Below are 20,680 nucleotides of genomic sequence, written 5' to 3' on the forward strand. Positions count from 1 at the left end.
AAGGGGTACTGTGCTCTATGCCGAGATCATAGAAGGAAGATTGAGAAGCCTCTGGGGAGAAACAAGGCGGAGACCAGAGAACCCGCTGAGCCACAGGTAGGCCAACTAAGCCAACTTCCCGCCAAACAGGCTCACCGCGAGGGCGGGGGCGCGCGCGGAGAGACGGGAAGTGTGTCAGGGGAGGGGCTCACCCGCTCCCTGGAGAAATGATGTATCGCCTACGTGTTGGGCCTGAGCTGGTCCAAGTCAGCTGACCCGCCAGAAAGAAAGATGGTTACCCGCCCTGGGCCACCCAACCTGAAGCCTCTTCAGACGCGGCGCTGCCAGGCCTTTGCGCGTCCTCTAGAGACCGGGTGCCAATCAAGGCTTCGCCTCCACCTTCTCTACCTTCTAATTGGTGGCCACGCCCGCCTGAGCTTTGTGATTGGCTGATCTGGTACAGTTGGAGAGAAGCGGCTTTGTAGAAAGCTGGCAGGTTCCTTGTGATGGAAAGCGAGTACTTCTCATCGGCCAGCGTTGTCGTAGATGTCGAGTAGTACTTATATCTCTCCAGCTCCGTCGAATCTCAGCTGCTCTGTGGAGAGTGGTTGAAATGCGCACCTTTTTAAGGTTTCCCCAAACTTGCTGTCTGCCTAGGGAGCAGCCTGGGGCAGTCATGGGCCGGAGGGCGTGAGGCTAACTGACGGGGCTGAGGTGTTGTGCCCTGACTTCAGCCAAAGGCCAAGGCAGCCAGCCTCATAGGTAGCCCGACAGGAGACAGTTCGGATGCAGCCTACTTTTTGCGACGAGCCCGGCAGGAGCTGGGGTTAGTCTGGACAGCTGGTCCTTTCCTTCCACCGGCTAAGCCAGGTGCCAGGCGCTTTGGGAGGGTGAGAGGGGACAAAAATGCATTAATGGTAGATCCTGCACTCGAGGAGCTTTCAGACAGGTAGGGACGAAAGACAGTTACAAACAGAACTCTTGGAAGGAAATGAATGCTCCAAAAGAAAAATTGGAAAAATGCTTTCTTGGTGGAAAGATCAGCCCAGCATGTTAGAAATGGCAACCACTAGTGGGAAAGGCAAGCTGGTGGCTTCTCCCCTGCTGGCCTGTAGCTGTGTTTTCAGGGCTGTGTTACAGAAGCAAGCTGCCCCTCTTACTCAGACCGGCCATTAGTTTCACCTCAGTAGGGTGCTCAGTTCTGGGGGATCCTGAAGTATAAGAAACGACCCTACCTCTAAAAGGTTTACAACCTACTGAGACGACAAAAAATACATGTGAAACAACTCAAACAATTCAAGATGGAACACAGCTGAGTACCAAATTGTGGTATGCCAACCAAGACATTTAGATGCATTCAGAAAAGATAATCCAATGGAGAAAGTAGTATTTAAGAAAGACTCAGGGAGGATGGGATTTCGTGGTGCTGGCTGGGGGAGGGAGAACATCCTAGGAGGAGAAACAGCTTGATAAAAGTTAGGAATGGGTGTGGGTTATGAGAAAAAAAAGCAGCCCCTGGCATCTGGCAGCTGGCCTGGTACTATTAGCTAGGTCTTGGTGTTCTGTCAAAGTAAACAATCTCACAAAATATCTACACCAGACAAGGCCATTGTGTGACCCTGAGAGATCAACAAAAACGTGATCACTCATGTCTGAACACAGGCAAAAGTATGAACGTTGTCCAAATCACAAAGATGATGGAACATCTCCCTATTATTTTGGCTAATATGAATGACTGCAGATTCTTTGCCAATCACAGCTTTAGCTTTGCTTCATTCCTCCCACCTTATAGACAAGATGTATTGATACTCAATCATAGAATTACCGCCATTTTCTGACAGCCTCCAATCCAGAGCAAAGCTCCACTTCTTTGAACCCTTATCCAAATCATCTAACACAAGCCAATACTATAAGTTCTTTCTCATACCTTCTTACAGAGATGTTTACCATTCCCCATGGTATGCATCCTCTGTTGCAATGAGCAATAGACTCGAAGTTGAGCTATAGGAGAGTCCCTGATGGTGTTTGGCTTGGGAGCATTGACATTTATGAGTAGGGTAGGAGGCAGCTTGAAGAGGAGAAAATTGACCACATTGAGGATCTGTGCAAAGTGAGAGAGGCCAGATAAAGGGGGAAGTTGAATGGCAGGCAGAAGAATTCACATTTCATTCATTCTACCTACATTGATCAAAAACCTACTCTGATCCTGGCATTATTCCAGTCAAAGGGAATGCTGAAATGAAAAATGCTCTTTGCCCCCATGGAGTGTGCCTTTTAATAGACAACTAAACCTACAGCTACAATAGAGTGTGATAAGTTTAGTGAGAGAGGAAGCATTGGGCTCTGGTGGGGTAGGGGGCACAGGATAACTTTAACTCAACTTGGCGTGGGGTAAAGAAGAGATAGTGTCAAGGAAGTCTTCCCCAAGAAGGTGACACTTAAGCTGAATCTTGAGAGATTGAGGAAAGGGAGGGGAGGGGAGAAGGGGAGAGTGCTCCAGGAAAAAGGGGTAGGAAATGTAGGGGCCGGCCCCGTGGCTTAGCAGTTAAGTGCCCGAGCTCCACTACTGGCGGTCTGGGTTCGGATCCCGGGCGCACACTGATGCACCGCTTCTGCGGCCATGCTGAGGCCACGTCCCACATACAGCAACTAGAAAGATGTGCAACTATGACATACAACTATCTGCTGGGGCTTTGGGGAAAAAAAAGGAGGAGGATTGGTGATGGATGTTAGCTCAGGGCCAGTCTTCCTCAGCAAAAAGAGGAGGATTGGCATGGATGTTAGCTCAGGGCTGATCTTCCTCACAAAAACAAACAAACAAACAAAAAAAAGGAAATGGAAAGGCAGGAAGGCAATGATTAGCCATGATGGATTCATGAGCAAAGGTCATGTCCTGCTTAATGCCAGGTTTCCCCAGAATCCGTTTTTAGGACTGGGGAGTTTTCTTTTTCGTTCTTTCTTTTTTTTGCTGAGAGAGATTTGCCCTGAGCTAACCTCTGTGCCAATCTTCCTCTAATTTGTATGTGAGTCGCCACCACAGCATGGCCACTGACAAGTGGTGTAGGTCCGTGCCCGGGAACTGAAACCAGGCCGCAGAAGCAGAGCATGCTGAACTCAACCACTAGGCCACAGGGCCTGCCCCAGGACTGGGGAGTTTTCCGTGGTGGATTCACAAAACCACGTGTGAGCAGTGGAAACCTGCCTTGCACATGCTAGTAACGTGCTTTGTTTCAGGTTGTGCTTTAGGGCATCCTTACCCTGGGTTTCACTTTGTTTCACCACCAAACAGCTGCCTAGGGACCTGATGTCATCCATTCCTGTCTGATGAACCATCAGATGCAGGGTGGACAAAAGCATTTAATATGTTTTTTTTTTTTTTTTTTTTTTTTTTTGGTGAGGAAGATCAGCCCTGAGCTAACATCCATGCTAATCCTCCTCTTTTTGCTGAGGAAGACCGGCTCTGAGCTAACATCTATTGCCAATCCTCCTCTTGCCCCCCCAAAGCCCCAGTAGATAGTTGTATGTCACAGTTGCACAGCCTTCTAGCTGCTATATGTGGGACGCGGCCTCAGCATGGCCAGAGAAGCGTGCGTCGGCGTGCGCCCGGGATCCGAACCCAGGCCGCCAGCAGCAGAGCTCAGGTACTTAACCGCTAAGCCACGGGGCCGGCCCTAATATGTATTTTTTGATGCTGCTAATCTGATAATGAGGTGAATGGTGCAGCATCGCTCCGGTTTCACGCCGTGGGGAGGCTGTGCCATGAAACCCTGTTTATAGGTGTTTTGGTTCTATCTATGACACTACTTTTGATGTAAGGCATCACAAGGCAGTTCATTCAAAAGCTGCTGGTGAAGCAAATCAAGGTCTCGTGTTCACACTGTGCTGGGCAGACCATGAGCATGACCCTAAATAATGCCACTTTCTTTGATCTGTAAAACAATACGTGGCTTAGGTGTTTTCTGGAACGAATAATATAGCACAGTGGAAAGAGCATTGTTCTTAGACTATGTGATCTTGGGTCCATCGTGTCACTTCTCTGTGCCTAAGTTTCCTGTCATAAAATGAAGGGGAGGGAATAGGTGGTCTGTCAGATCCCCTCCAGTTTTAAAATTTGTGATCCTGTGACTTGCTGTTAAAGCAGCAGAAACCAGTGACAGCTTTCATCTCTGGCCTCCTTGTGGGAAGTTTCCATTTAGCAGAAATCATTTTCCTGGTGCAGGCTGGTACACGACTCTGATTCTGATCAAGCTGTCTATGGATCCAAATGTTCTGCTGAGTCTGCAAAACCACTCATAATCCACTCGGGTGGTGTGTGCAGGCTTCCCACACACACTGACTGCATCCAGTGGTTTGCAAATGACAGCCTCAAGGATTCTGCAGAGCTTGCAAAGAACTGAAGTTTAAATTTCTCCTAAAGGATTGGAAACAGACTGAATACAGCATCCAGGGTCCTTGTTGCTTGGCATCTGCAGTACATATTTAAATGCCCAAATATGAATAAATTCATAATAATGCTAAACGAAGGCTCGATTCCTACCCTCTGGGAATAGTATCCATTTTCCAAAACACAATTTTGGGTAGCTTTGGAAGTGTCAGACAGCTGTGTAAATACCAAAGAAAAAAAACCCACCTTCTGTCTTTGTTGTGGGGGATGAGGCACCATCCACAGACTAAATCAATATCCTGTCATGACATACCATAGGTACAGGATGCCAGGAAACTTCTCCAGACAGCCAGATTTGCAGGGCAATTGCCAGAGTGCTGAAATCATATATGTGAAAGTGCTTTGCAAACTGTAAAGTGTTCTACAAATAGACGTTGTTATATAATCTCCTGGCAATATGTTATTTACTGATGACATCTGATAAAGGTGGTGAAGGAGCTCTCTGCTGTTCTCAAGAGTTCTCACCAGTCAGATAGCCATCACGGAAAGAGCCAGATCGGAGAATCAGAAACCAGGGGTTTAGTTCTGGCAGTGCCTTCTACTCCCTCTTCTGACGCCAGAGGTCTCTTCCAAGGACTGCCAAAATCCAAGGGGCAGAAATAAAAATGGTTCTCTCTGTTGTTACGGCCAAGCCAGTTCCCTATGAGTGGATGAGTCACATGCTAGTTGGGACCTGGAGGACTACATTTACATCCCTTTACATTCCCCTCTCCACTGCCCTGCTTTGGCTCCTGTCCCTACTATGATATTGTAACTCCAGGAGCATGTGACAAAAAACTTGCCCCAGGAACCCCAGCTAAGTTTCTCCCTGTAGAGGAAGGCAGTGAGCTGCCTGGGTAACTGTGGTTCTTATTGGTGAAGCCAACAGCCTGGTAGGGGGAGGTATCTTAGTACAAATCCACACACATCCTCCCCAACACGCCAAACTCTGAGTGGGCATCCTTGCAGACATGTTTACTGTACATTCTGCTTTGTGCTTGACTATCCGTGTGTCATAAGGCTCCGGAATCTGAGAATTTTGTCATAATTATAAGCAGTCGAGAAGACCAAGCCACATTTGTGTTGGCAGCATTTAGGCTGCTGATCCATTCTGTAATGAGACACATTTGTGAAACTGGATGAATAAAAACTCTGAAAGGCAGCCTGCTTTTTGTTTTTTATGAGGAAGATCAGCCCTGAGCTAACATCCATACCAAGCCTCCTCTTTTTTTTTTTTTTTGGCCGAAGAAGACTGGCCCTGAGCTAACATCCATGCCCACCTTCCTCCACTTTATGTGGGACGCCGCCACGGTATGGCCGGACAAGCGGCGCGTCAGTGCGCGCCCGGGATCCGAACCTGGGCCACCAGCAGCAGAGCGCACGCACTTAACCGCTACACCATGGGGCCGGCCCTGGCAGCCTGCTTTTTAAGTTCAAGAAGTATTTTACCAGATTTCCAAGGCTAACAGCTGTGGCCACCTCTAGCCAGGTGTGGTGGGTCCAACGGTGGTCCTTGAAAAGATATACCCACATCTTAATCCCCAGAACCTGTGAATGTTACTTTATTTAGAAAAAGGGTCTTTGTAGATGTAGTTAAGGATTTTAAGATGAAGACATCATCCTGGATTATCCGAGTAGGCCCTAAATCCAGTGGCAAGTGTCCTTATAAGAGTGAGGCAGGAGATAAGACACAGACAGAGAAACAGACAGAGAAGATGTTGTGAAGACAGAGGCAGAGATTGGAGTGTTATGGCTAGAAGCCAAGGGACGCCAAAGATTGCCAGATTGCCGGCAGCCACCAGAAGCTAGGAGAACAGCCGGGAAAGAGTCTCCCCCAGAGGCTGGGGAGGGAGTGTGGCCCTGCCGACACTTTCATTTTGGATTTCTGGCCTCCAGAAGTGTAAGAGAAGAAATTTCTGTTGTTTTAAGCCACCCAGTCTGTCTGTGGTAATTTGTTACGGCAGCCCTAGGAAACTAATACACCCAGTCTCTGCCATGGGTGCTCAGCATTACCAAGTGGGAAAATTGTTCACGGGTGTTGGGGTCAGACAGCCATCACATTCCCACTTCCTGGCTGTGTCCTTGAGCAAATCTTAGCACCTCTCTGTTTCCTCCTTTGTAAACTGGACAGAATAAGTCCTACTGGAGAGGGTTGTTGCGAGGCTCAGGTGACACAGTGCAGAGCAGAGTGACACATACACGTGGTGTACTCCCATGCTTCCCCTCCACCACCTCGGTCCTGCCTCACCTCAGGTGCAGAGCTCCCCTTCAGAGGTTGAGTTCCATGATTTCTGTACCTTCCTCTGAGTCTCTGGCTCATCAGCGATGTCCAAACTAGTGCCTGGCCCCGCCTTCTTGACACATCCACCTGGACGTCTCCTCAGCATCTCAAACCTAACACGTCCAAGAGTGAAGTGTTGATCTTCCCTTCTTCTCGTGCCTCTTGCACGTTTTCCCCCATGTCAGTAAATGGCACTTCAAGCAAAAAACCAGGGAGTCATTTTCACTTCATTTGTTTTCATTTCTTTTTGTTGTTTAACTTTTCATTTTGAAATAATTTCAGACTTACAAAGAGTTGCAAAAAGACTACAAAGAATTTCAATATACTCTTGCCTAATTCCCCAAGTGTAACATCATACATACCCACAATACAATTATCAAGGTGAGGAAATTAGCACTAATAACACTATGGTCTAACATACAAACTTCATTCAAATTTTGCCAAGTGCCCCACTCATGTCCTAATCTAGAATCCAGAATCCAGGATCACAGGTTGGGAGCCATTTTGAAATGCACTTCTCCTTTACCATCCACATTTAACCCATCAGAAAGTCCTATCGATTCATTCCCCCAAATACTTCTTCAGTTCATGCACTGAGTGCCTCCACCGCTACCAGCTAGAACAAACCACTGCCCTCTCGCCCCTGGATGACTGTAGCAACCTCTTAATTGGTCTCCTTTGTTTCTTGTCTCCCTCTAATCTAGGGGTCAGCATCGTTTTTGAGTAAAGGGCCTGAGAGTAAATATTTTAGGCTTTGCGGGCCATACAATATCTGTTGCATCTCTGTCATTGCAGTGTGAAAGCAGCCATAGACAATTTGTCAACAAATGTGTGGCTGTGTTCTAATAAAACTTTATTTATAGACACTGAAATTTGAATTTCCTGTAACCTTCATGTATCACAGGATAGTATTCTTCTTTTAATTTTTTGTCAACCATTTAAAAATGTAAAAACCATTCTTAGCTTGTCGGTCGTCCAGGCCACAGTTTGCTGATCCTCTGCTCTAAGCCATTCCTCACACGACATTCGGAAAGCCACTCAGATCTCTCTTCTGCTTAAATTCTGCACTCTGAATAAAATGGAGCCTGCAGTGTCTGGGCGCTGCCTGCTCCTCCCGCCTCACCCTGGACCTCTCACCCTCATTCACCTACCCGTTCTACCCTTCTTCCCAGAAAGTCAAGTTCCCACTTCAGGGCCTTTGCACACTTCAGACCTTCCACCTGGAATGCTCTCTCCTAGCCTCCCTCTTCACCTAGCTCATTTCCTTTGGTCTTTTTGTTCTTTTGGGCCTTTTTGGGTAGAGAAGCTTAAACTTCCTGAGAGAGGTCTTCTCTGACCCTCCCCCAATTGAAATGATGCTCCTTCTATGATTCTCTCATAGCCCTATATATATATTTTTTCCTTTAAAACACTTATCACAATTGGTAATGTATTCAAGCCTTTATTTGATTTTAGTGGAAAACTCCACAAAGTCAGGGACCATGTCTGCTTCGTTTGCATAGAGGACCAAGTACACACCATGGTGTCTGGCATAGTGGGTGTTCCCTGAAACTCAGCTACATTAATGGATTCTCCATGAGAGCTACTGTATCATCAATAAGGAGGCCTCCAGTGGACTTCGAGGAAGGACCCACATGAACCAGGGCAGCCTTCCTGAGCAGAACCCTCCTCCGGCCTATGGAGCTGAAATAAATTTCAACTATGCAGTGGCAACTCGTGGTATCTTCCAAAGAATCTGCCTGGGGCAAATTCCTGACCCTGAAAAATCTTTCTCTATCCACCCTACTCTGAAACCTGCTACACATTTTCGCTCTAATGCCATCCATCTGCTGTTCTTCCTGCGTTCTAACCCAGAAACAGCTTCCCCCGCTGAGGTTAACCTCTCTCAATAACTCAGACTAGTTTTTCCACCTGGGATTGCCTGAGATCTTAAAAACATAGCTGTTGAATCAGAATACTTTACTCAGCTGCCCGTCAGGAATGCTGGGGCAATGTCCAGAGGCCACGGAGAGAGACACAGCAGCCTGCAGAGGAGACAAACTCTGCCAGCTCTAATCTACCCTCTGCAGGGAGCTCGAGTTATCTTTTAAAAGGATAAATCTGATCTAGCCACTCCCATTCACACTTCCCACTGCCTATAGGATAAAGTCCAAACTCCTTAGCCCACCTTGCAAATCTTCACCTTTCAATTCCAACCCGTCTTTCCAGCCTCATCTTCCATCTGCCTCCACCCCATCCTGAACTCAATATTCCAGATATTCTAGACCGGAACTATCCAATACAGTCCCCACTAGCCACATGTGGCTGTTAATTTTTTAATTAATTAAAATTAAATATTCAGTTCCTCAGTCACACTAGCCACATTTCAAGTGCTCAATAGCCACATTTACCTAGGGGCTACTGTATTGTACAGTGCAGCTATAGAATGTTTCCATCATTGCAGAAAATTCTATTTGGACAGCACTGCTGTTTTTTTTTTTGGTGAGGAAGATTGGCCCTGAGCTAACATCTGTTGCCAGTCTTCCTCTTTTTGCTTGAGGAACATTGTCCCTGGGGCTGGCCCCGTGGCTTAGCGGTTAAGTGCACGAGCTCCGCTACTGGCGGCCCAGGTTCGGATCCCAAGTGCGCACTGACGCACCACTTGTCCGGCCATGCTGAGGCAGCGTCCCACATACAGCAACTAGAAGGATGTGCAACTATGACATACAACTATCTACTGGGGCTTTGGGGAGAAAAAGGGGGAAAAAAAATAAAGATTGTCCCTGAGCTAACATCTGGGCCAATCTTCCTCTATTTTGTGTGTGGGACACCGCCACAGCATGGCTTGATGAGTGGTGTGTAGGTCCACACCCAGGATCCAAACCCACGAACTCCAGGCTGCTGAAGTGGAACATGTGAACTTAACCACTACACCACCTGGCCTGGCCCCTGGACAGCACTGTTTTAGACAATAAGACCCACTCCCCATCTCCTTAAAAAACTCTTTATTTTAATTAGACAATTTACACATAAGTACATTCTCATTGATAATTTTCTAACATTACAAAAATCTCCTTTACCAATTCTACACCTCTCCTGAGAGATAATCACCAAAATCAGTTGGGTGTATATTCATTCTCTCTGAATATTTTGTGTGGTCTGCAGTTTGCTTTTTTCCTTCAACAGTGTCTTGGAGGTCTTCATAGAAGAACATATCTCGGTCTACCTTGTGCTTGAGCATTATACAGAGTAATCCATAGCATGAATGAACTTTAGGTTATTCAACCATTGCCCTCTTGATGGACATTTTTTTCCAGTTTTGCTTTTTTGCAAACAATACTATTTGCAGACATCTTTGTACCTTTTTCTGCACTTGTACACATGTTTGTCTAGGAATGATACCAAGAAGTGGAATTGCTGGGTCACTAAGTCATATGCTAACACCTCTGGGGCTTGGCACACCCTGGTGCTCCCGCCTAGAATGCTTCTCCACATGACTCATTCCTGCTCATCCAGACCAATCCAGTGGTCTGGTGAAAGGTGGTCTCCTCTGCCTGTTTTCCCATAGTACCTCATATCCACACTATATTATTCCCGTACACTTAAGGCTCTGACTTATTTATCTTTGTATTCCCAACACCTAGCGTAGGGCTTAGCATAGAGCAAAAATTCAAGTGTTTTCTTGACTGGATGAATGAATGAATCAGTAAATAAACAAATGAAGGCACAGTGGTTAGGACGCTCCAGAAGCTCAAGGTGAGTGAGTCTGTGAGTGTTGTGAGCTTGGGATTTGGACCAATCTGCCAACTGGTGCCCCGAGCCAAGCCGCCTCTCTAGGTTTCTGTCTAGCCAGCTCTCTGACCTCGGGCATCTCATCTTGAACTCTGTTCGAGTTGGGTACTGCACTGATAGAGCCATGGGAGCGTATAGGGGCTCTGGCCATAGAGCACAGAAATTGGAGTCCTGGGGGCAGCACTAATGGGGTTGGCTTTGCAAGGGCAGCTCTGTCTCCTTTCACCTTTGAAGCAGCTCAGTATGCTCTGGGTTTTGCTTTATTTTTTCCCCCTATAGTAACTTAGGGGCAATTAAGATCAGCTGGTTTCTGCTTCCAGATTTGAACCCAAAGGAAGCCAGATGTTTTCCACTCGGCATCCCCTTCTCCTTCTGGTCTATCGAACAGCCCTGTTTTCTGTGTCTCTCTATGGCCTGGCTTGCAGCCTTTATTTTTAATGGGGTTTTAATACGTGCCTCCTGTAATCAATTTCATTCTAGTGTTTTCACGCTTTCTGTCTAGGTGCCTAGAGGCCCCCAGGCACTAGGTAGGATGTTAACTGATTTAAAATAATACAAAACACTATGGCTGTCATTAGACATTACCCCAGCTCCTCTCATTTGCAGTTGTTTAACAACCATTAATTAGCTGGGGAGCATGGCTCATTTGGGAGGTCAGCCCAGCCACCTGTCATGTTTCATAGAGGTAGAAACAGAGACATAGAGAAAAGGGACTCGTCCAAGCCCCAACAAAGAGTGGGTGTTGAAACTGGTTTCAGAAACCATATCCTGCCGGGTACACACCCTGCGAGCGCCAAGGCAAGGATCCACTACCCAGGTTTGATTCGCGGCGCGTCTTGTGTGCCCACAGGTAGTTTCGCCCTCCCACTAGGACCGCGGAGCAAGTCAGCCCTCAGCAGCTAATACTACCGCCTGAAATCACCCCCCATTCATTCTCTTCAGGCCCCTTTTCCCATTTTATGAGCGGATTTATCTGCATAAAGAACGCGGCAGTGACTTCTCTCGGATTTAGAAACAATCTAATTTCGCTATTTTTAAAGCTGGCGTTTAAAAATCCGCGCACAAGTACTCCCGAGGGAGTGCGGGCTGGTTGTAGGGGGTGGGAACGAAGAGTACGTGCTGCAGAGAGAGCCGCGTGGCCCTTGGCCTCTCAGAGGGCCGCGCCGCCCCCTGGGGGCGCACTCCTCGCAGCGCGCAGGGGGCTCTCCAACCTCGAGAGAATTTGCGCCATCTGGACCCTCGGAGCGCCCTGTGCGTCTGACTCAGCCGACCCGCGCCCCCTCTCGCCTCCCAGGCGGAGGGCAAGGCCGCCAGGTCGCCCGGCCCGGGAGGCAGCAGGAGGGGCGGGAAGACCGAGCAGGTGGCGATTAGGTCAGCCTCGGAACATTCTTGGACCGCTCCAGTGGATATAAATAACAGACCGGCAGGCTCCGAAAAATCCCCTGGGCGGGGGTAAGAGGGTGAATGAGAAGGGATTTATTAAGGGTGGGGTGGGATCGTGGTGATCTGGAAAAATCTCCTAAAGCTGGTGACTGACACAGGGGGTGGAGGGGCGAAGGGATTTAAGAATGAATCGTGGTACAAAATCTGGGAATAAGAACACGGAGGGGTGGAGCTCATGGCTTTTGCCCCACCCCCACCGCACGTCTGACCCAATCCTCAGAACGCGCCCCCAGATTTGCAGGCAGGACTCGGCAGGGAAAGGGCACGGCTTTGGAGTCTCGGTCCTGCCCGGCTACGGGTCTTGTCCAAGCTGCTGAAGATGTCTGAGCCTCAGTTTCCGCATCTGTACAATGGGAATCTTAATGTTTACAAGGGTGTGGTTATGAGCCTCGCGGGAGCTAACTTCTAAGAAAGCTGTGCTCAGCAAAAACATGTAAGGCAGTGTAGCCCCTAAACCGCCTTCCAAGGGGTGCCCGTGCAGGCCCGATCCCTTCCCGCTTCCACCGGTCTCCCAGGCTCTGCAAAGGCCGGGGAGGAGCAAAGCCGGCATCTGACGCCTTATAGCGGCGCGGCGCCACCCTAGGGAGTCGGCTCTGGCGCTTCTCAGGCGGGAGCCGAGACCCCACGGCCCGCGCCCCGGGAGCCGCCGCGAGGCGCGATGCCTGCAGCCCCTGCGCCCCTGCCGCTGGCCGCTGGGGTTGGGGCCGCGGCCGCGAGGAGAGGGCGGGGCCGAGGGCCGGGCTTCCCGGGGGAGGGCCCGGCGCGCTCCGGGAGGCGGCAGCCCCGGCCCGGGAGCGGCAGGACTCGGGCCGGAGCGTGGCCGGACCCCCACCCGCCGAGGCGCCCAGGGAGGACGCGGTGAGTGCTGTCCGGCAGAGACCGCGGGGAGGCGGCGGCGGGAGCCGCGGCTCGAGCCCGCCCTCTCCTCCTCCCGCTCCTGAAGTTTGCAATGGGACCGACTCCCGCCCCGGGAGCCCCCCGCCACCCTGCTCTGCGCGAGGACGGGAAGAGCTGTAGGCGAGCCGAGGGGGTGTCTTATTTGCGGCGCCGAGCACCCCGCAATTGCCCTGGCCGGCCGGGGGGAAGGGGGCGTCGGGGCCGGAGAGCCACACCATCCCTTGGGGCCCCTCAAAGGCCCCAAACCGCCGCGGGGCCCCAAAAGGGGCCTCGGTCCCCGGCGACCTCTCGCCCTCTGCAAAGAGCTCCAGTTCCTGGGGCCACCAGCTGGAGTCCACGGCCGGTCTGGCCCAGGCAGGGTGCACCCCCTCCCCTCAGCGGTGATCGCCTGGCCCCACCCCCGCCGAGACCAAGTTCAACAAGTTTGGCCAAGAAGTCCTAGAGCCTCCATGGCTAGGCCTGGCCCGGCCGCTCCGCGTGGGCTCCACGGGCTCCGAGTTGTGCAGCGCCAGGCCGGCCAGAGGGGCTGGTTGAAGGGCGCCGTCCACAAGGGTTGAGGCCGGAAACGGGCAGCCCCTGGACTCCAAGGTTTGGTGTGGAGGCTCCAGGTTTGGAGTGCGTCATCGGGGAGCAGGCACCTCAGCCGGCAGGTCGGGTTTCCAAAAGTGCCCCTTTGTTATGCCCCTCCCTGGCCCTGCCTCCTCCCCTTCCCCCGCGCCACCCCTTCCCCCAGCCTCCCCGGCCGCTCTGGCTGCTGGTTCCAGCCGCTCTAGCCTTGGTGCCCTTCTCTGGACCAGCCGACTGCCCCCTCCTGTACCTTCAGTTCCTAGGGCTGTGGGCCGACCGGGAGGGGCTCCTGGGAGAAGAGGCCCTTGGGCGCAGCCTGTGACTCAGGACAGAGGGTGGGCAGGGCAGGATGGCAGTGCTCCCTCCTAGGGGCATGCCCCCAGCTTCTGGGAAGGGTGTGGGCTGTTCTGGACAGGGGTACCTACCAGCTTCAGGTGGCGAGTGGGTTCTTCCCTGAACCCCAGGACTCCCTACCTTGGCCCAAGCAGCTCTGAGGAGACCCTGCCAAACCTCAGCAGACTCCTCAGGGCCTCGTAGGTGCTGGCTCCCTGGGCTGAGGAGCGTTCATTATCTGCTTTCTGAGCTCTTGCCTGTGGCGGAGTGTGTTCTGGGACCAATCTGGGTCTCTGCTGAGGTCAGGGAGCACAGGGTGTGGGCCCTTCCCAACAGGGGCCAAGGCGCAGGGCCCACCCCCATAGCTTGATCAAGCCTGGGCTATGGGGCCTGGCTGTGCCTGAGGTTTGGGCTTGTGTTTGCTCTGGGAGGCCGGAGGGAGCAGTGCCAGCCCTGCACACACAGCTCGCTCTGTTCTGAGGCCAGAGAGAGAGAACGGGTGGGGGGCAGCTCTCCCGGGAGCCCGGAGCCTGGAGGCTGGAGCAGGCAGGGGGCCCAGGCCCCTGGATGCCTGACTGGGACAGCTCCAAAGGGCCTGGGATTTACAGCTGCAGCTCTGTTTCTCTCCATCTGGTTGGCGAGTCCTTTCTGGGCAAATGGGGCAGACTTCGAGAGGAAGCAAGGTAAAGCGCTGAGGGCCCTAGTGGGGCCAGCTGCTCTGCCCTCTCCTGCTTGTGCCCAGGCACCTCCATTGCTGGCCTGAGCTCTCCCTCCTGTTAGCTAAGGGGTGGAAGCCCACTCAGGCCAAGCTTTCTCACAGCTGCCATAGCCAGTGGGTTTCCTGGTCTTCAGGTGGATGTCATTTGTTTTTTCATTCAACTACTAACTCCAGTGCCTGGAGAGATACAAACTGGACCTCTAGGAAGTCTGTCAATGACTGAGGACAGATCCTGTCCTGTCAGTCACCACCCAGGGGGATATACAGGGGTCACAAGGGGCCGTGGGAATGGGGATGGAGGAATGGGGGGGTGACAGTAGAGAAGATGCCTATTTGAGTTTTGAAGGATGGAGAGAGGTTCATCAGTTTGGAGGGGCGCATTGTAATTGCTTTGGGGGCAAGGGGCACACACGCTGTCCTCCTAGGCCTAGCGGTAGCCCTTGGGTTTGCTCAGAGGAGGAAGCAATTTCCTTCTAGGGGCTTGAGTCAGTGCTGGGGACAGCTGAGACCCTGCCCAGAGGCAGGAGGGGAGCGGCCGCATGCTACTATGTCCTCTGGCCCCTGGAGTGGTGGCTCTGGGGTTGGAATCTGCCTTGCCCTCCTCCGTGATTCTGGAGAACACACTTATAACTGGCTGATCACCTGTCCGACTCCCCCATGTTGCCCCAGACTCTGGGCTTTTGAGGGCGGAGCTGAGTTACTCATTACCCACAGAGCCCAGTGGGACCTCAGTGGATGCTGCGGAACAGGATGAGCGTCTCCTTGTGACTGGTGGGCCCCTCACATACTCGCTCATTGCCTGGTTTGAGTCTTACACTAGCCCTGGCACAAAAGCAGACCAGGAGGCGGAATTTCCATCTTTGGAGGGAGCTGAGGACAGTAAAATGCACTTGTTCAAGCTTCTTGGCCAAGAGAGGACTCAGGCCTCCTGGCTTCCAGTCTGCTCTTGCCAGCACAGGGAGCTCTGGGGTGTGGCTGGGCACCCTCTGACTTGGCTTGGTCTGGTAAAGGGTCGCCTTGTCGTTCAAGGAAAGGCCACGGGGCCCTGGCTGGGGTAGGCGTCCTCTTCTCTCATCTGCAGTCGGGGGAGTGGGGCCCTCTGCCCACCACCCACCCCCGCCTGCCATATAATCCCCAGCTGGATCGTGTGACCCGCTGGCATTCTCCTGGCTGGAATTTGGCGCTTCTGACAGCAGTTGCTATATCGGGGGAGCTGGGCACCACCCTGGCCTCTCCAGGCCCCCGCCCTCACCCCCTCCTTTGCTCTTGTTAGCTTCAAGGCAGAATCACAGCGGCAGCTTTGAGAGGTGGACACCTAGGTCCCTGAAGTGATCTCTAGGCCCCAGGTATGCGGGGTGAGGTGGAGGGGAAGGGCAGACCGCAGGTAAGAGGAGGAGCTTTGAAACTGCCATCCTGGCCCCTCTGCTCGCCCCTCCTCGGGACTTCCAGACCCCTGTCTGCTAAGTCCTAGCTCTGGTGGTTGGGTCCTTAGGTGATCGGGACAGCAGTGGAGGCAAAGCCCAGGGATAGGAGAGGGTCTTTTCCTATCCTCAAAAGTGTATGTCGGCTTCCCCACTTACCCCTCTGCCCTCCACAGCCCCAACCCGCCACCATTCCGTGCTGCAGGGACACCATGGCTCCTGAGGAAGACGCTGGAGGGGAGGCCCTAGAGGGCAGTTTCTGGGAGGTGAGCAGCTGGGTCCCAGGTTCGGGGGTGGCACTGAAATGCCCACCCCTCCCTGGGCCCAACCACCTGTCCAGGGGTGGAGCCTGGCTGTCAGCCCCAGCCCTCGAGGGAGCTTCTCCCCAGTGACGCTGCCCTTCTCGTGTGTGTCCCAGGCCGGCAACTACAGGCGGACGGTGCAGCGGGTGGAGGATGGGCATCGGCTGTGCGGGGACCTGGTCAGCTGCTTCCAGGAGCGTGCCCGCATCGAGAAGGCCTATGCCCAGCAGCTGGCCGAATGGGCCCGCAAATGGAGGGGCGCCGTGGAGAAGGGTGAGCCAGCGCTTGGGCCTCGCCAGGAGCAGAGGGCCGCCAAGGGTGGGAAGACCAGGCAGGGCGGCTTCTTTTTGCACCTCTTGTCGCCTTCCCTTTAAAGAGGGAAGATCCTCCTGTTTATTCTCACTGTCGTCCTGTTGGAGTTTGCAATGTATGGTCATGAGTTATTTTGATATTTCTAACAACGCTTTGATGGAGATGGTCCTGTTCTACCCATTCTCTAGAGGAGAATCTGAAAGTTCAGAGAGGCTAAGTGACTTGCCTGAAGTCACACAGCTAGGAAGAGCTGAAGCCCAATCCTTCTGACTCAGGTGCTTGGGATCTTTCCCAAGCTGCCTTCCTCGGGGACAGACACTGGTTCTTCCCTCTCAGGCAACAGAGTGTAGTGGTTTATGTCACAGACCTGGGTTCGAATCTCAGATCCACTTGTAGCTGGAATGCTTTGGGCAATTCACTTCACTTCTCTGGGCCGCCGTGTTTTCGCTGGTTAAATGTTGATCCTGACACTGCTTCGTGGTGGTGGATGAGGCAAGGATTCAGTGAGATCTCAAGGCACAGAGTAGGTGTTCAATCAGCACCTGACATCATTTTCATCTTTGCGTCCCCCTTCTGTGCCTGGCACCCAGAGCAGCACCCGCTGAGAGGGGTTGGGCTTGTTTCCAGTGGAGTCCCTGGCCTGGCCCAAGCCCCGTCCCTCCCTGCAGGCCCTCAGTATGGCACGCTGGAGAAGGCCTGGCACGCCTTCTTCACGGCGGCCGAGCGGCTGAGTGCGCTGCACCTCGAGGTTCGGGAGAAGTTGCAAGGGCAGGACAGCGAGCGTGTGCGTGCCTGGCAGCGGGGGGCCTTCCACCGGCCTGTGCTGGGTGGCTTCCGAGAGAGCCGGGCTGCCGAGGACGGCTTCCGCAAGGCCCAGAAACCCTGGCTAAAGAGGCTGAAGGAGGTGAGCCTGGGAGAGATGGGCATCAGAGGCACGCCCCTTGCTGGGCCTGCACGGGGCTGAAGGGGGCCAGGGCGTGCATGCAGGCTCCAGAGTGGTCCCCGTGTATGCCAGGTTGAGGCTTCTAAGAAGAGCTACCATGCAGCCCGGAAGGAGGAGAAGACTGCCCAGACACGGGAGAGTCACGCAAAGGCAGACAGTGCTGTCTCCCAGGAGCAGTTGCGCAAGCTGCAGGAGCGGGTGGAACGCTGCACCAAGGAGGCCGAGAAGGTACAGGCCGCAGGACGGCCGGCCCAGCTCAGGGCTTCCTGAAGGCCTTTTCCAGTCCCCAGCACTCTTATGGCTCTAATCCCCACCTGCTACCCTCTCTCCACATTTATCATTTAAAGGAGGAACCTGAGAAAAGATGATGCTTTACCCAGGGGAAGAAACGGTGCAATTTCAGGCACTGGGATAATTTTAGCAGTTGAGACCTTCCCAGCTCCTTTCCTTTCACAGTGTACCACCTGGGATGTCTTCTCTTACTTGCTCTGCCAGAGTGCCCTTTCCTCTAGCTCTGCATTTCCAAATCCTCCCCGTCCTCTGCTCAGCTTCCACCTCCTCCAGGAAGCCTGTTCTGATTTCTCCCACCCCTCCCCATAGGTTGACCTCATCTCAATCTCCACTCATCAGACTCTTAAAGCTGCTGTGTCCGAATGTCACCTCCCTTAATAGGCTGCGGGGTCCTTGAGGGCAGGAGCCAGGTCTTGGAACTGATGGCCCCTTGTGCCTCGCCCAGGGTCTAGCCCATGGCAGGTGCCCAGTAAACACCAGCGGAGTCCTGAGTGGAAGAAAGTCTTGTCCTCACCAGGCGCCCTCCTCTCCCACCCAGGTGAAAACCCAGTACGAGCAGACGTTGGCAGAGCTGCACCGCTACACCCCGCGCTACATGGAGGACATGGAGCAGGCCTTCGAGACCTGCCAGGCCGCGGAGCGCCAGCGGCTCCTCTTCTTCAAGGATGTGCTGCTTACCTTACATCAGCACCTCGACCTCTCCAGCAGCGAGAGGTATGGCCTGCGGGGTGGGCGTGGAGATCTGGGGTAATGCCGGGTCTCCTCCATCTCTCCTGGGTTCTGGCTGGGCTGAATGAGATTGGGGGGTGCAGGGACCCAGGGCTTCCAAGTCTGAAGGTTGTGCCTTGGCTCACAGGTTCCATGAACTCCACCGTGACCTGCATCAGAGCATCGAGGCAGCCAGTGATGAAGAGGATCTGCGCTGGTGGCGTAGCACCCACGGGCCGGGTATGGCCATGAACTGGCCGCAGTTTGAGGTACGGATTCCCGGCTGGCTGGGGCTGGGAGGTGGGGTGGGCTCCCCCTGGGCTCAGCCTGGACCTCAGGAGGGAGGCGAGGCTAGGCTAGGGCTTGGGATGAAGTAAGTGAAGGGCGTCTGGATGACCTGGCTGCCACCACAGCCTCCAGCCCAGCCTGACCCTAAGCACTGTCCCCACAGGAGTGGTCCTTGGACACACAGAGGACAATCAGCCGGAAGGAGAAGGGTGGCCGGAGCCCGGATGAGGTTACTCTGACTAGCATCGTGGCCACAAGAGATGGCGCCGTGCCCCCACCCCAGTCCCTGGGGTCCCCAGGGTGAGAGCGAGGAACCTAGCTGTGGGAAGGAAACACCCCTGCCCTACCCTCCTTTCTGCTGTCTCCTTCCCTTCATTCCCTTCACACCCAAAGTGGGTTGCAAATCGGGGCCAGAGACCTTAGGACCTACTTAGTAGTTGTAATGATACCATGTTGGTTTAGATTTTCCAGGTTTTTTCTAGATTTTTCATCTACTGCTCATGTCAGCTGTGTGTGGCAGGAAGCACACCTGAGCCCACAGGCAGGAAGCACATCTGAGCCCACAGGCCTGCATGGCAGAGATCAGACTAGAATCTTCCAGTTCTTCCCCACAGGCCTCTCCCAGGGTTCCCTCCAGGGCGTGAGCCCTTGGCCCTGAGTCCTAGGCTGTCTCGCTCAAGGGGTTCCTTGTGCCCTGAGCCTGCGCCTGTGTCTCCCTCTCCAGTGGTGGGCACGAGGAGGAGTGGTCAGATGAGGAGAGTTCCCGGAGGCCTGCGGCCGGGGTGCGGGTGCGGGCACTCTACGACTACGCTGGCCAGGAAGCTGATGAGCTGAGCTTCCGAGCAGGTACCCTGGGACCCCTTTCCTGTTCCTTTCCAGGCTTCAGCCCCCTGCCCCGCCCCCTTCGTTAGCCTGAACAGGGATGTGAAAAAGGGGCGCCAGATACCCACTTCTGAAGGGCCAGTTCTCTGACTCGTAGGCTGCTCTGGGTCCAGCCCCTGGGAGTCAGAGTCAGAGTGTCTTCCTGCCCCTCAGGGTCACCAGCTGGGGCCTGACTGCTGCATTCAGGGTCTGGGGTGGAGTGGCTCCCTGACTTGGACCTCCCTCTGCCTGAGCCATGTCTCTTCTCCTTGCTGGGCTCCCGTACTATCCCCTCCCCCTCAGTCCTTGACCCAATTGCAGGAACAGGGGCCAGGCCAGGGCCATTGGCAGTGACCTATCTATCCCCCTTCCCCCAGGGGAGGAGCTGCTGAAGATGAGCGAGGAGGATGAGCAGGGCTGGTGCCAAGGCCAGTTACAGAGTGGCCGTATTGGCCTGTATCCTGCCAATTACGTGGAGTGTGTGGGGGCCTGACCTGCCCTCACAGCCCATCTGCAATGTTTCTCCAGCCTGAGTCGGAGCCCAGCTTCTTCTGGACAGCCGGACCTGAGGGCCCTGAACCATGGTGCTGCTGCTGCCCCTCTGTCCCCTGAGGAGGGAGGAAGTCCTGGGACCCAGGGAGGGGAGGGGCCTGCGTCTAGGAAGGGACTGGTAGGGAAGGGCCAGCGGAGTGTAGGCTGAGGGTAAGATGGGGGAGTCAGGAGGTGACAGAAGGGCTCAGGGATGCCTGGACCTCCCCAGGAGCCGTGCACCTAGTACCTGGTCTCTGTGTTTTAGGGTTCCTGGGGTGGACTTGGGGTGAGTGTAGTTCTGGGCTAGCAGCACCCTCTTTTGTGGCTTGTTCTAGTGTGTATTAAACTTGGGGTAAAAAAAAAAGCAGTCAGGCTGTGTGCGTCTTTTTTGATACTCCACCCATACCAGGCCTCCAGAGGGCATCTGGAGAGAGGCACCGAGGGAGAGGAGGTCCGCGGGCCTCGAGTTATGGGGCCGGGGGTTGGGCAAGGTTTGCCAGCTTGGTACCTGCCCTGGAACTTCAGGACCCTAACCTGGGGTGGAAGGGACTCGGGATGAGGCCTGGTGTAAGCCGGCCAAGGCTGGAGGCGCGCCGAATTCTGAGCTGGGC

At 53.5% G+C, this 20,680-nt stretch overlaps 1 protein-coding gene across 7 annotated transcripts; it reads left to right on the plus strand.

The window, feature by feature from the left end:
• The first annotated feature begins 19 nt into the window (after positions 1–19).
• On the plus strand, positions 20–20,436 carry PACSIN3 (protein kinase C and casein kinase substrate in neurons 3). Of its 7 annotated transcripts, XM_058526994.1 has the most exons (11): positions 12,704–12,755; positions 15,686–15,758; positions 16,010–16,099; positions 16,252–16,408; positions 17,116–17,351; positions 17,463–17,618; positions 18,220–18,395; positions 18,538–18,658; positions 18,841–18,977; positions 19,402–19,523; positions 19,916–20,436. In XM_058526994.1, exons 3-11 carry the CDS (start codon positions 16,046–16,048, stop codon positions 20,029–20,031), a joined length of 1,275 nt encoding a protein of 424 aa, XP_058382977.1. In that variant the 5' UTR covers positions 12,704–12,755; positions 15,686–15,758; positions 16,010–16,045; the 3' UTR covers positions 20,032–20,436. The 7 variants fall into 7 exon arrangements, with proteins under 7 accessions (XP_058382975.1, XP_058382980.1, XP_058382977.1 ...); XM_058526992.1 differs by lacking the exons at positions 12,704–12,755; positions 15,686–15,758 and adding an exon at positions 20–96; XM_058526997.1 differs by lacking the exons at positions 12,704–12,755; positions 15,686–15,758 and adding an exon at positions 11,751–11,906.
• Positions 20,437–20,680: the final 244 nt, after the last annotated feature.

The sequence above is a fragment of the Diceros bicornis genome, chromosome 31 (assembly GCF_020826845.1).
Source record: "Diceros bicornis minor isolate mBicDic1 chromosome 31, mDicBic1.mat.cur, whole genome shotgun sequence".
Classification (NCBI taxonomy): Eukaryota; Metazoa; Chordata; class Mammalia; order Perissodactyla; family Rhinocerotidae; genus Diceros; species Diceros bicornis.